At 43.0% G+C, this 19,893-nt stretch overlaps 2 protein-coding genes across 3 annotated transcripts; both read left to right on the forward strand.

Moving 5' to 3' along the window:
• The first annotated feature begins 256 nt into the window (after window positions 1–256).
• LOC117142670 (protein dj-1beta) lies at window positions 257–1,080 on the forward strand. Its single transcript, XM_033306803.1, has 3 exons — window positions 257–408; window positions 475–794; window positions 862–1,080. The coding sequence occupies exons 1-3, from the start codon at window positions 268–270 to the stop codon at window positions 1,016–1,018; spliced, it is 618 nt and encodes a 205-aa protein (XP_033162694.1). The 5' UTR covers window positions 257–267; the 3' UTR covers window positions 1,019–1,080.
• A 657-nt stretch (window positions 1,081–1,737) lies between these two features.
• On the forward strand, window positions 1,738–18,829 carry LOC117142854 (serine-rich adhesin for platelets). Of its 2 annotated transcripts, XM_033307094.1 has the most exons (6): window positions 1,738–2,418; window positions 10,617–10,866; window positions 10,940–11,051; window positions 11,374–11,953; window positions 16,516–17,124; window positions 17,212–18,829. In XM_033307094.1, the coding sequence occupies exons 1-6, from the start codon at window positions 2,406–2,408 to the stop codon at window positions 18,300–18,302; spliced, it is 2,655 nt and encodes an 884-aa protein (XP_033162985.1). In that variant the 5' UTR covers window positions 1,738–2,405; the 3' UTR covers window positions 18,303–18,829. The 2 variants fall into 2 exon arrangements, with proteins under 2 accessions (XP_033162985.1, XP_033162986.1); XM_033307095.1 differs by lacking the exons at window positions 1,738–2,418; window positions 10,617–10,866; window positions 10,940–11,051; window positions 11,374–11,953 and adding an exon at window positions 14,733–14,748.
• Window positions 18,830–19,893: the final 1,064 nt, after the last annotated feature.

Consider the following 19,893-nt stretch of genomic DNA (forward strand, 5'->3'; position numbering starts at 1 on the left):
GCAATCCTATTCTTATATAAATAAAATAAACTGATTTCAAAGTCTTAATATTTCAATACTAATGCAAAACTTTATTTTGAGTAAGTCTGAAAATATTTAGTTCCTGTGAAAAACAGAAGTTTTGAACGCAGCAAATTAGTCGCCTAACTCCAATTTGAAACAAATTATACAAGTTTTTAGTTTGCCGCTCAGCTTTTGAAAAAACCTCGATGACGAAAACTCAAAGCTGCGTTCGTAAACTGGCTATCGATAAGTTATCGTATCTGCATGGTATTCTTTAGATTTTCTCAAATTTCAAGGCACTTTTCTAAGTTTACCAAGATGTCGAAAAGCGCGCTGGTGATTTTGGCTCCCGGAGCGGAGGAGATGGAGTTCATCATAGCCGCCGACGTTCTGAGACGGGCGGGCGTAAGTGCCCCCTACTTTTCCATTAAATCACTCTGTTCTATACTTATACTTTCCACTCTATGATAGATCAAGGTCACCGTAGCCGGTTTGAATGGCGGGGAAGCGGTGAAGTGCTCGCGGGATGTGCAGATCCTGCCGGACACCTCGCTGGCCAAGGTTGCCTCGGATAAGTTCGATGTGGTGGTGCTGCCCGGCGGACTGGGTGGCTCCAACGCCATGGGGGAGTCCTCGCTGGTCGGGGACTTGCTGCGCAGCCAGGAGTCCGCCGGCGGACTCATCGCCGCCATCTGCGCCGCGCCCACCGTTCTGGCCAAGCACGGCGTCGCCTCCGGCAAATCCCTCACCTCGTATCCCTCAATGAAACCCCAGCTGGTGGATAACTACAGGTATGCCAGCTCTTAAGTTTATTTTCCTGTGATCTCCATCCTATTCCATTTTGATGTTTTCTTTTAGCTATGTGGATGACAAGACTGTGGTCAAGGATGGCAATCTGATCACCAGTCGAGGTCCAGGAACCGCCTACGAGTTCGCCCTCAGGATCGCCGAGGAGCTGGCGGGCAAGGAGAAAGTCCAGGAGGTGGCCAAGGGTCTTCTGGTAGCCTACAACTAACATATTTACACTTATTTATGAAAACAGAGCAACTCATGCAAACAAGAACTGAATTAAAATAACATTATTCAACGCAAAAGTTGTAATTTAATTTGATATTACCTATTTGCTATTTAAATTGACAGCTAGGAAAATGTTGAAAAACATATCAATTAATTGAATAATTTGAACTGCATTTTAATACCATTATTTGAAGCAGTTTTCATTTAGTTCGATTTTAACGATTTTCAGGAAGAACTCTATAGTAATGAATCTCAACCGAACTGAAATAAAAAGATTGTTCATAGGACTTAAAATAAATTTGCCATGAAGAATTAGTCAAGAAGTATAAATGGATACCTGAAATAGATATATGTATGCTATGAGATAAAAAAAAAAACATAAAAATGAATTAAAATTACATTAAAATTAAAAAATGCAGATTAAAAAATGCAGATATTAAAATGGGATGAAAGTATTGCTGGCGAGATATTTGCAAAATAGTAATTATATTATATATATAATTAGTAATATAAAATATTTACAAACATTCTGCTGCAATTAATCATAAAAGTTTAAAAATAGCTAAAAGTAATGGCCTACCGGGGAATACCCCTAATGGGTTGGAGTCCCTGCACACCCCAACCCGAGCCGCGAACCGTGGTTGCCGTCCCCGCTAGCGCCAAAAGGGGCTAAGTATTTCGCCGCTAGCCGCCGCTGGTCCCACTCTCGCAGCCGCAGCGAACGGTTGTTGTGGTTGTTGTAGTTGTAGTGGGAGTTCGTCGGCGTGTTTGCGTTTCGCTCGCTCGTTTGGCGATTTGCTGTGATTATTTGCCAGTTTATTTGTGGCAAACGCGCATTTAATTCGGAGGAAGTGAGTAGTGAGTGGCGAGAAGCGGAGACGCACTGCCGCGCTGGAAAGGCGGAGTGAATCGAGTGCATGCGAATGGGTGTGGATAGCAAACCGAAGTGCAAGTGCGTGCCAGCGAATAAGAAGAAGTGCGAAGCCGAAAAGGAAGCGAAGCAAGGTGGGCAGTGAAAAGTGCAACGAAAGCGGCAGAGGGAACTGCAATAAATCAACAAAAAAAGGAAAATATTCTACGTGACGCGAAATTAAATGCGCTCGCCCCTTCTCGCTCGCACGGGCGCCCCGTCTCTTTCCCCCGCGCTCTTTGTTGAAATTTAACTGCGAGCAGAACAGGGTCAAAAAAAAACAAAAAAAAAAAAAATAAAGAAACACGTCGAGAAATACTCGTGTATATAGAGTTCTAGGTAATTCCTACCTTCCGTTTTTCGCGGTTAACGCGCGTGATTCATAAACCCGTCTTCAAGATACGAAACCAAAAACAGAAAACACAGCGTGCATTGAACCTGCTGGAAGCGCTGGCCACCAGGAATCGCTTCAGTCATGGAAAACAACAGTAAGTTGGCTCCTGCAGCCAGTATGCCCGCCGAAAAGTAGGGTATTTGAGCCATAACAAGATCTATTAGTAGTAGGTAGTAAGTAGTTAGTATCCTTAAGATTAAAAAGCTATGATAGGCGATATAAAATAAATATATTTCGAAAACAACTGATACAATGTGAAGATTTGGGAGATAACTGCTTATATGCCAGCTAGATTTTATCGTAGATTCTTGGAACTTATCACCAGACCTTTCTTCTCTTCACACCTTTAAAGAAGGGTACCCCGCGTTCAACTACCCAAACTGCAGTTCCTTTTCCACTTTGTTGTTTTTTTCTTTCCTATTTTTCGGGGTGGGTCCCGCCTGTTTTTGCCGTCTGCCTTTGCTCGCCACATTCGCATTTTGTGCGCCCGAAAAACTCTTCTCTTGTTTTTGTTGCTTTTCGGGGTGGGTGTGTCATCTTAACCCAAGGACACTTGGTTTTCCATTTTCCTCTTGACTCGAATCGAATACCCTGGAAATGCGCCTGACTGACTAACGGCGTTGTTAAGGCCCTGTTGTTTTTAACACGATTTTTACAGCAATAAACCCAAAGTTGGCCAACAAACAAATATAACATGGGCTAAAACAAAACACTTTGTATGAGAACCGGTTTTCGGGCGAAGAAAAGGCATTTGAAATGAGAATTTCTGCGTTTTGATGACTTCATGCCGCCATCAATTTCATTTTCCCCCTGAAAACTTTTCAAATTCACAATGGGAATTGGAGAACAAATGTTCTGGGATGCAAATTAGTGGATATTTTCCTTCTCGCCCGGGTCAGCTAAAAAAAGCCTCTGATTCAGGTCGAAATCCGATGAAAATATTGCGGTTTTTTAGCATTTTAATTAACTCTTTTGTAAAGCCCTTTGAATGAGGGCTAATTAAGTGTTTTGGCCAGCCAACTATTCATATAAAAATGGAGTTATAAAGTAAGGTTTTGCTTTCGTTTTTTAGTGTTGTTTAAACATTTTGAAGCTACTTGCAAATTGATTTGTTTACCCTTGAAACCCGAGCAAAATCAAATCGGAATATAGTAATCATGCTTTGCCTCCTCCTTTGTGTTTTCCAAGCTTATCTGGTGTATGGGTTTTCCGACCCTTTGCTGACCCTTTGGCTACTGTTCAGTGGGTTCCGTGGAGAGATAATCCGGGATCGATAGGCACTACTCGTACCACGGAAGTCTGCTCAGTCCAGACAATATTAATAAATCTTAATGTGAGTTTCAACCTTGTGGTGGCTTCTTTGTGGATGGAGCCCAAGATTGAGGAGCCCTCGCCTCTGTGATGTTGCCTTCTGATAATGGAGGCTGATTGAAAGACCGCGCCTCAAAAAAAAAAAAATATGCACCGCACCCGCAGCAGTTTCACTGATGATTTCAGATTTCTGATTTCTTTTGATGAACAATTTCCATGGGACGGCGGACAATGGAAAGGCCAGCTCTCTGTGTAACCATCTACTACATTTGCATCCCAAACAAAGCTGCTTTCTTCCGCTGCTTTAAGTGATTCCGAGCGGCGTTTATGTAACGCCAACACAAAACTCAAAACACGGAAAACAGAGGACAGAAAACAGAAAACGGGCAACAATGGCAATCAATGGTCAAAGCAAATGGATCGCCAAATGAAAACATTTTATCGGATTTCTTATTTGCCGCATTTTGCTCGGCCTTTATCTTATCACATCATCATATCATATCCATGTCTAAGGGGTTCCAGCACTCCTCGCGCCAAAGCTTTCCTGACAATTTAATAAATTGCCCATGCCACGCCTGCATTTTTATATTCCGTAATTGACTTTGGCGTGGGCTGGAAATGGGAATGGGACCACGCCCTCACCAGCCACTTCGCATAGATAGAACTCCTTCTCTGCCCACTAATCCCTTATGTTCACCACTTGGCCAGACCTGATGGATCGCCCATGAGTCACTTGGGATTCGCAGAATTGCTCATGACAATATCGCGACTTAAGGACATAAGGGAACTCTCTATCTCTATATAACTTAGTGACTCATTTGATTTATGATACGAACATTTGTCCAATTATGATGTTTTACCATCACAAGATTGCCATTTCTATACACTTGTTTAAACAAAATCATTTTTAGTATGAATTTGGCCGGATATGCTCTGCTAAGAGTGCTAATCAACTAAGTAAAAACTGGCAACGAAAGTTCATCGTTTTTGTTTTCAATTATTTCTCGTTGTACTTTTCGAGCTTAATTTTGTTTTTGTTTTTATTTTTATTTGTATTTGTATTTGTGTTTTTCACTTTTTGCTGGTCGAGTGCATTCAACAGTTGTGACTGCGGTGACTCAGACTCGAATTCGAATGGCAAAATTGTGTTTTAGATGGCTTTTTCGCCTATCTTATCGCCGTTCCTCAGACTTTTGCTGGCCTCGCTTATCAAAATGGGGTAGGGAAGGGAGTAATAGAGAAGCAGAGATATGAGTTCTCTTGCTCTTGCTCAATTCCTAATATATGCTTCCGTCCCTGACTTCGGATTCCATTGAAACTATCAAAAAATGTAAGCCAAGTGCATGAAATGTTTGTTCTGCGATCTGGAAATCAACTTGAATTGCCTTGGGCCTCTTTCCGTTTATCTTTATGTTTGGAGCGAAAATATGCGGGTTCCCCTCTTCGTTTAAACTATAAAGCATTCCATATCAATGAACTGATAAGACCCCAATGAACTCCAAGGCCCCGTTTCTAATGGCCCTTCGAGTGGATTAAGTGCAGTCGGGCTCCCCAAACATTCCGTCTATCTAGCTTTGTTTGCAGTTCTTGAGTAAATACTAAGCCACCAATGATCTCCACTGTCGTTCAAATAAAGCTATGAAAAATTAACCCAAAACTACTCGGAAAAGCCGCTGCAATCAGCTGGACTCTCTTGACCTCCAGCTGCTCGTTTCCACTTATTTTCCCCGTTTCATTTGGCTAATGCACAACTCATCAGCTGCAATTGCCGATAGATGGATGGATGGATGGTCGCTCTGCTCCTAAACACTTTCCATCGTAAACTCATCGGAATCAAGCAGCGATCGCCGCCACATATTGCCACACGAATCACATGGGCGGTGGGGGAAACCCGGAAAAGGGGGGCGGGGCACGACTTTTCAATTGAAACCTGCGCTGTTCAGCTTTTCCATGCTTCGGTTGCCGCGCTGAATTGAAATGGAAATGCATTCAAATGATGGTCAAGTGGAAAGAGGGTTTACACTGGAGGAGAATTTCTGAAGAGCGAAGCCTTTGGAAGAACTTTCGTATTACTTTGGAGATGATGTAATAAAGGGGGTTTGGTACTTTCAGTGATGTTTTTCCAAACAAGAAATTTTATTACATTTACCATTATTTTTTTCCGATTTTGGTTGGCTTTATTTTGACACCATCTTGACATTTTTCCAGTTCCATTTTCAAATGGAACGCGTTTTTTTTCAAAAAACGCGTGTCAATGACGACACCTCCGGCCATGACTTAATCGAAACCGAATGTTAATGCCACTCTTTGTTTATCGCTCTTCAGTTTTCCACTGTGGCGATAAGGGTCGTTTCCCTGGCTTATCATTGGTTTTTGGCACTCTGATAGCAGTGATTCACAAAATGTTTACGGAGAGTTTACTGCATGTAGGGGTCATAATTAGCCCGCAGCAGGGATCTCTTTCTGTGTGCATCCCCCAATTAAGACCAATTGAAATGCAACTCGCATTTGGCGACAAGCGAATTAGATTGCTGCCTCTGCTTTTCACACGCAATGTGCGGCCTTGAACTTGAGCAATTGCTTTCGCAAAGCTCATAAGTCAAGGTCACCTGGGTGGGCAATGGAAAAGTGACTTTGGGCTCCTGGGCGACAGCCATTTTTGTCGCTTTCTCGTGTGCTCTGGAATTGATTTTGAAGCTAAGTTCCTGACTTGCATACAAAGTAATTATAGTAAGGGTGGGCAAATGACCTAAGACCTTTACAAATTGGCAGCTGCTGCTCAGACAGAAGGGTGTTTTTCTTTATGTTCAGTCATGCACGATTCAAAAGCAATGATTCTGAGAATTTCATCCGCCGAGATTTTCGGTGGATCTTGGATTCAAAAATCGTATACCTACATGCGACTATTAAATATTGTATAAAATTATTGGTTTTTACTGTGCCAGGCTGATTAAATACTTGCCAATCAATATCCAGGCCCTCTGTGCCTGCCCCTTAGCACTTAAACCCCCTCGTTGGCCCAAATAGGAGGAATAAAACTTTTAACCGGGTCATGCCAGTTTCCAGTTGGAAGCCCGCCCCCCCGATGAAAACAAGCAGTCAGACAGGTCAGCTCCATTAACTCACTATATCTGCACTCACTTATGCATGGGGATAACCCCTTTTTTGGCTTCTCCCCTCTTAAGACCGCTGAAACCCGTGGACTTGCATATTTAAAAGTCGAACTCACGCAAAGGCAATTTACCGTTTACGGTTCATGGCATCTCTCCCCCACCATCAACATCTCACCTTTGAAAGGAATGCACTGGGAAAAAATGTTGATTCAGAATTAAAATATATGTCTGTACAACATATCTATGCCTTGTGTTTGTATAGGTTACATATAGATTCTTGTTTAATGTTAGTTGAGTAGTAAAAAAAAAGAAAAATTTAAATTCATATCTTTGTAGTTTTCATTGATTTTTCTCTGTGCCAAAGACAAGCCAAGCAAAACCGAATTTCAAAGGCAACCAAAACCGATAGTTAAACCAATTAGCATGTTCTTGTTTGCCCACCTCAAACGGGGTGGGTGGGTCGTGGGTCGGAGGGGGTGGTGTCAACTGGAGGGGGAGGTGTTTGTTGAAGGTGTTTGTTTTGAACGGAACTTTGGGGACTCTGGCCGCCAACAAATAAGTGCAGCTGCTCATCTGAACCGGTTACAGGTTATATTTTACATATTATATGTGGAGCTCAACCGTTTCTGCAATCTCTTGAATGCATCAGTTGAACTTCATGCATATAGGGGGAGAATGCGGATGAGGGGCAGGGGAGGGGAGCCAGCTAAAAATTACTTTATTTTTCATTTGAATGTAAAGTGTGTGGGTATACCAGATTGTACAAAAAGAACCATCTTGTAGGGTATAATAAAGTCGTAGTTCGGCTGTTTAATAACACCTCGTACCTTCAGCTGTTTTCGAGCCATATTTTTAACTATCCAGTAACCGATTTGCATATCTTTATGGCCGACATGATGTGCTGTTTGACATTGGGGGAAGCTGACTTCACAACAAAACCCGATATCGTAATGATCGCAGATATGTCCAAGTTGCAAGGCAACAAATGAATGCACCAAACACCCACATGTCCGTGACGACCAGCACGCCCTCTGGCGGCGACAGATGGCGGCTGTGGCTGTCATGCGATTTTCTCCGCTTTTGACACATTTACACATTGGGTTTTCCCATTCGGCTCTCGGCTCTTTCATCAGGCTTTTCTCACGACTATGCAGCGCGTTTCCTCGCTTTCCACCACTTGGCGCCCGATTTTCACCATTTTTGTTACACAGCAAGAAATTGGATTAATTCTGCAGCATAAATATTTGAAACCTATCTAATGCAAGTATGAGAGTGTTGGAAAATCGGCCAAATCTCGTCCTATTTCAGTCCAGCATAGGGATACCTAAGGATATCCTTGGAACCCCATCTAGATTCATGGTTTATAAATTGTTTTTACATTAATAAATTGCATAGCCCTTTTAATTTATTTTCCTCGCCGTGCAGCTTTTCCAGACGCGGCTCATTTCGCTGCTGCATACCGCCCATTCTAGGCCCTCTTTCAACACTCTCCTCCATTCTTTCCACTCATTCAGCGCGCTTTGCGGTCGCTTATTATTGTTATTCAAGCGTACATATGAGCGTATGAGCGAAAACAAAGAGGAAAGCGGCAGCAAATCGCCAGAGAGGAAGATGAAAAAGTTTGAAAAACAAAAACCGCATTAAAGGTTCATTTGGCTGTCGCTTTGTTTGCCTTTTACAGTCGCGTAGGTTAAGCAGTGTGTCTGGAGAAACAGTATCTGAGATACTCAAATACTTGGCCATTCAGATACTCAGATACTCAGCCTAGACACAAATTGGCTCTTGGTGGCGATGCAACCGTGACACGATGTCATTGCATTTATCAAATATGTCATTGCATTGATTTCTACATTCATAATTATACTCAATTCTTTTGTCCTAAATATTTTAAATTCTGATTTAAGTGGAGCTTGCAAAGAATGTTTGATTTACTTGTTAAGCATCTAACTCTCTCACATTCAAATGTAGTGCTTACCTGGTATTGCATCAGAATCTAAGTGCCATACCCAGTTAGTTGTCTTTTGCTTTTCAAGCTTTTCCCCAAAGTCTTTGATGCTTCCGTCCGACTGTCTGTCCATTTGTTGTTATTGCGGTGCGTGGCTGCAGCACTTTTGCCACTTCATCACCGGATCTCGATCTCAGACGGGCTCGGCGACTTTAACTGGAGTGAAATTACTACTGTGCGCTGTTGACGAAACTGCTTTGGATAACGATTGGCAGCCACTTCAATGCTGGTGGCCCCATCGCAAGTCCCCCCCTCCGCCAAAATCCCCCGAAACGCCTGTCAGTGAAAGAAATGTTAAGAGCTGATTTGAAACGAGCGGAAAATGGAAAGCACTTCGAGCCGCCTTAATGCCATCAAGCGATCAACTCCAATTGCTGGCTTTACGCCCATTAAACGTTGGCCAACCGATGACAATTTTCAGTTTTCCTTCGCACATTACTCATCGAGTTCTGATGAGTTGGCTGGAACTAGACGGCGAATTCCCCTCTATGAACTGACCCATATATAAAGTGTTGATCTAAATGACATCACGTAGCCCAGGAATTTATTATCATGTTTGTTTATTTGTGGCCCTCTTCGGTTGCTTCTTTCCTCTTCTAAGCCAATAAGTGTTTCCAATGCATTTCAGGTTTCCTGAAGGGGCTTCGATACTCTTACCATTCAATAAACCAAGTTATTGACATAGCTCAGTCTTTCGTTCTCCAATAGAGGGTATTTCCATCACTCACAAAACCCATCCAAAATTTGACACGGCATCCAAACACTCGAGAAAAACAAGAAACATTTAAAAACTGAGTCAATCGTGCGGGGGCAGCAACCTCCAAAAGCCAAATAAGCTCAGCATTGCGGCTATTTAAGTTTTTTTTCATTTACATTTTCAAGCTGTCGCCTTCTGCGACTCGTGGTAAATATAGTTTATAAGACTGGTTTCTAATAAAGTGTCAGTCAGTCATGGTCTCATTGTTTTCGACATGCGTCATGAAAAATTGTGTTCTGTCCGCTTTGCTGATGATTAAGTTTGTTAATGCGACTAGTTTAATGGACATTCAAAGTTGAAACCAAATAGCTTTGCATTAAAACGCTTTCGTAATAAGTAGCTTTTCTCGATAATGCTTGAAGATTTTATAGGGATGTTGCAGATGGATTATCTCCGAAGTAAACTAAAGTTACATTAGCAGTAATAATACTTATTACTAGGCTTGCCAGACACCTAGTTCTTAAATTGTTTTAACATACATCTTAAGACAGTCTTAAGATAATCTCATGCACTGCCACTGGATGACTCCATTCTAGCTGAGATTTGAAATCATGGTCCGGGAAAATGCCGCAGTGCCAAGTACTTGGTGACCCATTTACGACAGATTGTTTGATTGATGGATGGATGTGGATGTGGATGGAGTCCCAGAGCACGATCCGTGATTTGTCATCGCCCACGACAGAAATTGTTATTCCCGTGCCATAGATGGAGTGTCATGTAACTTTTACTTTTTCAGCGGCATCGAGCAGCCGAAAACGGGAAAAGCAAAAGACAAATGTCACGTTTGAGAAGGGGGTTGAGTATATTTGTGTATATGGATGGGCATTAGAGTAGGTTAAAAGTTGCGCAACCCGATACTATTTCGCATATCTGCACAAACATGTCAGCGTTTTATGCCATAATTGGGTAACTCATTTTGCGACTCGGTTTACTCTGTGTCCTGATATCTGTTTACAATTTCTAGGCCACAATAGTACTAGCAAGCTTGCTTTTAACATTTTTGTTAATTTTTATTAGTCTGCCGCAACTAGTTATAAAAAAGCTAAATAAGAAGTATGAACTGGTCTTAATAAGCCATTTTTATTTACCGATCTTTTTCCTTCCAGTCTGTGCAATAGTCGAATACGAGTACGCGGCCAAGGAGCCGGACGAGCTGGATCTCCAGAAAGGTGCCATCATCCATCGGATCAAGCAGATGCCCGGCGGCTGGTGGCAGGGCACCCTGAAGGCCTCCGGCGTCACGGGGATGTTTCCGGATAACTTTGTGCGCGTGCTGGAGTCCGGAGTCAGCAGCAATGGCAACGGAACCACTGGCAGTGGCGACCACATCGAGGAAGGCGCCGCTGTGCAGCTGAGGTTCGTCCACTTAGAACACTTTCAAATGACGCAATAGCTGATTTTACATGTTGTTTCGCTTCTCCAAATTCAGGGACAAATCCGCGACATCGAATCGCCGCTGCAAAGTCATCTATAGCTACACACAAGTCAACGACGACGAACTGACGTTGGCCGTGGGTGATGTCATTGAATTCCTAGGGGAGGTGCGTACACGCAGGGTAACGGGGGGGATGGGGGTGGCTTGCTACCCCCATTTAACCTATTGGGCCAATAGAAATTGAAATTCGTTGCGCACTGAGAGAAAGAACCACCCACTTATTAAGCAACATCTTCATCGCGATGTGCAAATGTTAACAAATTCCAAAGCTCTTGATTGTTTGATATTTTTTGTTTTTGACATATGAATTAAATGCAAATTTAGCTTTGGCGCTTGTAAGAACATTCGGTGCTTTCTCGCAGTGCAGTACATTTGGTTTCAGTCTGTTCATTTCACTCAATTCTGCTTCACTCTGTTTTCTCATTTAGGTCGAGGAAGGCTGGTGGCGCGGTCGTCTGCGCAGCAAAGTCGGCGTCTTCCCATCGAACTTTGTGCAACATATCGAGCCGTCTCCCGTTTTGGCCTCCAAACGGCCACCGACAATTGGCGCCACCGTGACCACATCGGCGCTGACGTCCAAGGCGGCCAATGTGGCCAATGTGGCAGCCACATCCACAGTACCAACCGGCGGAGCAGTGCCTCCTGCGTCCACCAGCACCTCCACCTCCACAACTAAGCAGGCAACCAAGAGCAGGGCAACTGCAGCAGCAGCATCTGCTCCAGCGGAGCCGGCGGCCATAGTTTCGGGATCGGGAGCAGCAGCTGGAGGAGGAGCAGCGGCGCCAGCGGCAGCAGTGCCCATGTTGCCGCCCAAGCCGCAGCGGGAGTTCTGCCGGGTGGAGTTCCCCTACGCCCCGCAGAACGACGATGAACTGGAGCTGAAGGTGGACGACATAATCGCAGTTATCAGCACGGAACTGCCCGATAAGGGCTGGTGGAAAGGAGAAATCCGCGGCAAAGTGGGCGTCTTTCCCGACAACTTTGTCAAAATGCTGGCACCCTCGGAAGGTGAGTTTTCACCAAGGATTTTCAACCGCTTCACCGATTTTCTCTCTCAATCACATCGCATTTTTGATTTCGGTCTGTCAAGTTTGTTGTCATCAAGAGTCTCCACCTCTCATCAATGCATTTTCCCCCTCTTAATTGGCGGCAATTTCCCAACGCATCGGCTGTAAAGCGCAAGTCGTTAGACTTCGAAATTGTTGTCGTGACGTAGCGGGGATCAAAGTCAATAAACGTTTGTTGTTCGTTTGGTAATTGAATTAATTAAAAGAAAAGACACCAGCCAGCCACTCCCTCCCCGACTTCCTCCACCCGCTGCATATCTTTCGGATCGTTGGTTTTCATCGTCTGTGCAAAATTTGTAGATGACTTAATTGCCTCCGGCGCATATGAATCAGATAAACTTTATTGCCGATGCGTAATGGCATTATATTTAACAAAGGATTTGTGTACGGAGCTTTTGATAGGCGCGCCGTAAATTGGTTGTCTAATGTTTGGTTTTAAAGTTTTTTGCAGGTTATTTTTTTAATGGTAAACAATGTAGCAATGCAATTTACTAGTGGGCCACAGGGATCATTAAAGTCAGGGAAACTACTTTCCTTGTAAATAGGGAATTTTTCACATATACATATATAGTCCAGCTAACATTGGCTACAGTGACATCAAAAGACAGTAGCTAATGGGATAAAGTTTAGATTAATTTTATGGCTAGTTTTCCCAATTGAGTCGCTGGCACATCGGAAACATATTCATTACACGCACCTCATGCACCACGCACCACATTCAATTAAACCATTAAAAATGTTTCGGTTAACCACATCTTCAAGTTCGTTTTCCCAGTTTTTATGACTTGGTTATGGGAAATTTTGTTTACGTTTTCTCCTATCTACTTGTACTCTATCTCTTGTTTTATGTATCCACTCCACTCGCATATTTTGTATATTATGACTCCAACCCGTTGGTCTTCCTCTCTGTAATTTTCCTCAACACGTTTCTCTTTCTCTACTCCCCTATTTATTCTGCTCCTATTTATCTTTCCACCACGATTCTACGATTTTGGGTCTTTAATAAATGAAACTGCAACACTGTAAACACAAAACACACGAAATCCGGTGCATTAGCAACAGCAGCTCCACCGTTGCCACGGCCACGCCCACGCACCCGGCCCAGGGGCGGAACGGGAGCCGGATCCGGGTCCGGAATTATAGATGGGGTCCGTACTCCACGGCGGACGCAGCGAGGCGGCTCTTTCGAGTTCTTGGGCGCGCGTATGGCCAGCTTTATCACCACGATTTGTATGTAAACGAGTTTTTCCAGTAGGCAGCCGCAGAGTGAACACCTCCTCCCCTCCCCGAATTTCCTCCGGGCTCTTGGCTTTTCTTGTTTTTCCTTACTTTTTTCGGCCACTTTTCATTTTCCTTTCTCTGCCGGCTCGGTTGGTGCCTCCTTGAGGCGTTTCTTGTGTGAAATGGAAAATTGTGCGGCTTTGAACGCCCCTCTTCCTTCTCTGCTCATAATTTCTATGATTTATGCTTTGCTTAGTTGTTTACTCTATTTCACTGATCGAGGGTATGTTGATAAGAGGATTGGAGTATTAAATTTACATTTTCACTATTGCAATGTATTTATTTAGTAATATTTTGAAAGCAGATAATATAATTTAGATGTATAGTGTAAATATATAGCTAGCACTTTTGTGATTATTTATATTTGTGATTCGGATATTCAGTTATCTATGCAGAGAATCTAAGTGCATCTTTAATATTTAGTAACTTCTTTTATTTTTCTTTTTAACATTGAATTCAAGAGACCATCTATTATTTACTACTATATAATCTACATTATTTTGGCTGCTGCTCTCATCTTTCGCTGCATTGGTTTATTTATTTGGCTTTCTGTGGCAGTCGAGATGCCAAAGGCGTGGAAAAGAGGGGGCTGCACCGCGGAGAAAGGCGTGGCAGGGGAGCTGGAAGCGGTCCAAACCCAATCAAAGCGCTTTGTTTTCGATCGGTCTTTCTGTTCAATTTGCGGTGCATGTTTGTTTTGCTGAATGCCAAAGAGTTTGTTTTGTCATTTGCATGGGCGACCGAAAAACTTGTTTGTTTTGTTTGCGCAGTTTTCCTCGCTTTGTTTGCGCGAAAAAAGAAGAGGTTCCCCGCATTCCCCGCCTCGAACACTTTGCAATTTGTTGTTTGGGAAAAGTTGAAATATTATACTTAATTAATACAAATTATTTCGCAGCATACTTTGCGGTCGGCGGCGGAATTCCAAGCTGCTGGCTTCGAGCTTAGCAAAATTATGCTTGGCATTTAATTTTTGCTTTTGTCAACGTCGCAGTTTTTGCTTTTTGTCTTTTTTAACCAACCAACCAACCACCAACCACCTTCGACACTTGAGCAGCAGCAACATCATTAAAATAAACAACAGTTGGCCGTAACTGGTTTTGTGCTACGTTTCTTCGACTTAACGTGTCTCTCTGCGGTTGGCAGCTCTTTTGTGCTGCGCTCTCTTAGCTGAAAGTCTCTTTGCAGATCATTATGATCATCTTCATTAGCAGCGTTTATCTGGGATTCCCGCCTTTTGGGGGCCCAGCCCCTTTGTTTTAGTTCATCAACAAAGTTGCCAGAGAGCCGAGAGGCACAAAAACCAGGCAAAACAAAAATCACGCCGCTCTCAACATTTTGGTACCTTCGCCAGCGTTTTTGTTTACCTTTCGGGCCAAGTCAGTACGCTGTGATTTCTTGACCATTTACGTTATTGAAATATTTTCGTCGTCGCGGCAAAACGGCGAGGAGTAATCGGTAATCATTTTTCTTGGCTCGCCGTGGTGCGTGTGCTACGGTTACAGTTACAGTTCTTGCGGCTTTCTTTATTGCTTCTTTTAGCCAGTTGGTGTGCAATTGCATTCGTCATGTTTTTCTGCCACATGGCCAAGAAGCTTTCTTCGGTTTGGGAAAGGGGAAAAACTGTTTGGGCGCGCGCTTTTCTAATTATGGTTTGTGTGTCAGTCAGGTGTAAATTAATGATTATAATTTGCTGCGTGTCTCGGATTCAAAGTCATCATTAAGTCGCGTTCGTTGCTTAAGTCTTTCGATTTGCCAGTGTTGAGGTGTGCGTGCTAATGCGTGTGTATATACTGCCTTTGGCTACGAACCCGTAAAAATAAAAAAAAAGCAAAAACCGCACAGCCGCCATCATAATGACAATCACCCAACGCTCAATTACTCAATGCTAGAAAATATCAAATTCGCGCTGCTCTTTTTTTTATGGCAAATTTTATTTCGCTCCGTTTTTGTCATTAAAAGCAGTGAAAGTCGTTGGGCCGAGCGCTTTTCTTTTCGGTCACCTTTATTTAGAAATTCGAGCATGACAAAGCCAATTCTTTGGTCGGTTACCATTATGCCTCTTTGGATTTTGGGTACATTGGCTTGTCCGTGGGAATCAAAAGATTGATGGGCTGTGTCTAAATTTGGGCACACTTGAGGTTGAATTTTGTAAAAAAACGCTAATAAACATGGAGAATCTGATGTGTAGTAGATATGACATCAGCAGAACAAGTGAGATTATAATTAGAGATGATTGCTTTAGTCAATCTTGGCTTCGACGAGGAACCGTTAAAATTTTTTATTAATGGGTAATATGGCGATCTTGCCATAAATAACAAAAATACATGCATAGATATACGATTATAAATCTCATTTCTTTAAGAACTGAAAACAGAACACGACTAATATCATTTGGCATGAGTTGGTAATTCCTGTTAACTACACTTTTGATTACAAGCTGCTGAACTTACATATTTAGTTGAGAAAATATGTATCAAATCACCTAGTAGTTATCAGTTTCATTTAGTTTTGAAGTTCGTTTATTTTTTGAAGGGCATTTCCAGTTCGTTGCCTGATCTTTAGATTGCTCTTTCCGGTTGGCTATTGCCATTTCTTTGGGTCTGACCTTTACACATTTTAAGTTGTTACTCAATAGTTTTCGTTGCCTTTCGGTTTTGGTTCGGTTTGGCTTGGTTTGGTTTGATTTGGCTTCTGTCATCACAGCCATTTATTGGCGTTTATTTATGTCGTTTGCTATTTTAGCCCGCTTTGATCCTCTCCTACGCCTCTGATTCGGCTTCAAACTTGAGTTATGGTTCGGCTTTCGTTTGTTTTTCTATTGTACGAGTATTTCCCTGAGCGTTTCCACATTAGTTTTATTGACATTTAGCAACAAGTTGCCAGAAACCAGTTTCAAGTTGTTTCGGTGCTCAGCTGTTCTGAAGCGGGATGGTTAGTCATGGACCACCTCATCCGAACTCGAATACTGAATACCGAATGGCAGTGGATATCGGCTAAAAGATACAAAAAGAATGATATTGGTTATAATTTACAAACAAAATATCACTAAATTTGGTTATCTTAAATCTTTCAACTCGAAATCTAATACGAAAAACCTTGACAGCTGTGCATTTTAATCGATTTCTACTGTTGGTAAACAAAGTTGAATGTTTGCATGTCATTTTGTAGGTGCTAATTGTGTCCAATGTAACTAATCTTCGACGTTGTTTGCCAATTTTCCAGTTGCACCGATCAACGAGCCACCGAGTGCCACACAGATTACGCAGAATCAGAGGAAGGTCAGCAACACCGCCAGCACCAGCAGCCACATGACCACAACGAACTCAAGCAATTCCAGCACCACCTCGGTGACCACGCAGCAGCAGAAGGAGCAGATCGGAGGCAGTTCCTCCACCACATCGAAGGTGTACATCAAGAAGACCGGGAGCAGCAGCAACAGCACCTCCAGCAGCACCACCACGGCTTCCTCTTCGGCGGGTCGCAAGGAGAGCTTTGGATCCCGTGACTCCCTGAACGATATCCTTAGTGAAACGGGCCTGCCCACCGGCAATGTGGCTGCCCAAAGGAAATCCCTGGAGAACAAGAACCTGGACTTGACCAAGCCACCTGGAGTGGGAGCATCAGTGGCCATTGGACAGCAGCGGAGCAGCACCTCCAGTGCTACCACCTCCTCAGCCACCACAGTAGCCACTGGACTAACCTCATCATCAGTGAGCAGGTCCATGGAGAACATGCTGGACGAGAAGGTCAAGTCGCCACCACCGCCGGTGCTCAGCAAGAAGCCCAGTGTGCCGCTCAAGAAAACTCCCACCGGCGGAGTTCCTGTGACTGGTGAGTACTGTACAGTAGACTCCAACGATGCAGCGGAGGTGTCAGAAATCCTTAAAACAATGCTAATATTTTATCTTTCAATCGCAGGTAACCTTTTGGGTGGCAAGAAAAAGAATACCGATGGAAAGCTCACCACTGCCGTGTCCCATGATTTGGCGGATGGTCTTGCGGCCAGCAAGATGCTTTCAGGTGCTAATCAACTGCCAGAATCTGGAGCAGCTGGCAATGTAGTTATCCGGAGAGCTGCCACGATTGCAGTGGAGGATACAGACTTCGATCGCGTGGAGAGGGCTTCCATACTTACGGATATGCGGCAAGGACGGGTCAAGGCGCCAAAGAGACGTCCACCATCGGCGGCTATCAATGTGCTGGGCGAAAGCAATAACAATTCCGTATATGTAAATGGCAGTGGAATGTCAGGATCCGGTGGAGCAGGAAGTGCCAGTGAGCTGAGTGAAGATGGCGGTGCTGGTGGAAAGACTTCTGATGACAATTCCACCGGCGAGGAACCACAGTTGGCCAAACCGAAACCACGTGAGTGGGAGAAGAAAAAGGCGCCCTGGATGGAGGAGCTGAAGGCCTCGCAGGTCACCAGGAAAAAGACCTCACCCAGTGTGGAGCCACGAGGAGCTTCGGTGGCCGAAAGGACCTCCAAACTATTTGCAGCCGAGCAAGCTGTCAGCAGCAATAGCAGCAGTACCACAACGAAAGTGCAATCTTCAGCGGTGACCTCCTCCATGTTTGTGGAGAACTCAACGACCAGCAGCTCGGTGATCACCAGTAGCTCCCACACCACCACCAACGATGCCATCATGTCGCGCAGCTTGTCGGCTGCCAAAGTTCAAACCGCCAGCAGCGACGAGGAGACGAGAGCCACAAGGCCAAACAGTCTAGCTATACGGAATCAACGAAGTGTTTCGCCTCTGGTAAAGAGCTCCAATGCCAGCAGCTCGCAGTCCCAGGAGGAGAAGCCCTCCAACCAGCTGAACAACCACCAGGACGCCAGTTCCTCAAGGGTGGCCCAGCTGGAGCAACGGGTGGATAAGCTGGAAGGGCTGGTGCTAAACCAACAGCGAACCATTGAGGAGCTGGTGAATGCCCTGAAATCGGAAGCTGAACGCGTCAAGATTTTGAGGAGCGAACTGGACAAATACGCGCAGTGCGTGACGCAAGTTTGAGCCTAGTTGAATCGCCTTTTAGCTAGCTTTTGAATCCTTGATTTTTAGCGTGTGCTGAACTCTACAATATACCCAGGCCTAAAAGCGTAGAACGTAGTAGAGTAGAGACCGAACCCAAGACAATCCCAAATATCTGTACTCTGTGTTCTGTACTTATATACCAGAATGATCTATCCAAAACCACTAGCGATCAATCGTTTTTGCATGCCAAAACCGTTTTGTTTTTCGCTACAATACTTTGTATTCCCCTGTATATCTGATAATTTCGATAAGTATTTTTTATACACTCGTACATTCCGAAGAGCAAAAGGGTGTGATTTCTTTTAGCTGCTTTCGATTGCGATTTGTTTTGTTTATTCGATTTATGATTATTTTTTAAAGATGTATTAAAGTTATGAGTAAACTGTACTATAAACTATATACCTAACGAGAGAGAAACATACAAAGTTCGATGGAGTCGATGATGATGCCTAAAACTTAAGCAATACCAATAAATAATGCAAATAAATACTTCAATGTTTTCTGAATGTTTTTCATTTTCTTATTTCGATGTGATTATGCTTTTATTTCTTCTAAATGACTGATATAGATAGTTAGCGATGTAGAGAATCCACATATCTAAGCCCAGATAATAAACTAACACTTTTGATAAAATCTCTTTTTCAAACAGCAAGCAAACTCGTCGCGGGAAATTCGACAATTGGATGTTTTAAATGATCGGCGGATCGGATCGATCGATTCAGACATATTGTAATCCCTTAGAGATTTATAACCCAGACCTGCCTGTACAGAATATTCCTTTTTTTTTGTGATAAGCCTCTGCATAACCAGCTTTGTATCTGTAGTCTAATCAAATCAATCTGCGTAGCTAGCCACCCGCCATTCCCGATTGTTAGCAAATATGTTGTGGTTTACTTGGAAATATCGCATTTTGTACCGCTTAACATGTAAATATTATTGTAAATTAATATGGGATATTAAATAAACATTTCATATTTAGTAAACAAACGCCAAAGCTAATTCAACTCAAAGGTAGATGGGGGATTTTTATTCCATTTATTCGTGTTATCAAGTTCCATCTAAACGTACTATAATTTTTACATGCTGTCTATTTCATTTCTAAAGTTCACTTTAGACATTACACCTTGGCCTGCTAACCAAAAAAATTATTTTTTTTAATCAAAATAGCTTAACATTTATTACTTTTGTAATTGATAAAATAAATATTGGTGACCAATTCTGCTTTGTACTGGTTCATGTCTTTGCTAATATATCATAGACACATTTTACATTTTACTTTTCATGTAAAATGGTAAGCTTTGATCATGTTGAAGTAATTTAAATTGTTAATAAGTAATTATTTAAATCAGGTAAATAAAAATATACGAAAATATTAATATTTTTGGGCCCATATTTCCACATTTTATTGTTTAGAATATATATGTATAAAATAATTTTACCAAATTCTGGGCTTAGAATTCAACTTTGGTCAAGTGTCCACGCGACTTGACTTCTAGCCATCATCAAATGTGCGAATCTTGGCGAGCACAAACTGATCGAGAGAGCCTGACTTTGGGGCGCGATTTGTTTG

This window comes from Drosophila mauritiana, chromosome 3R, assembly GCF_004382145.1.
Source record: "Drosophila mauritiana strain mau12 chromosome 3R, ASM438214v1, whole genome shotgun sequence".
Classification (NCBI taxonomy): domain Eukaryota; kingdom Metazoa; phylum Arthropoda; class Insecta; order Diptera; family Drosophilidae; genus Drosophila; species Drosophila mauritiana.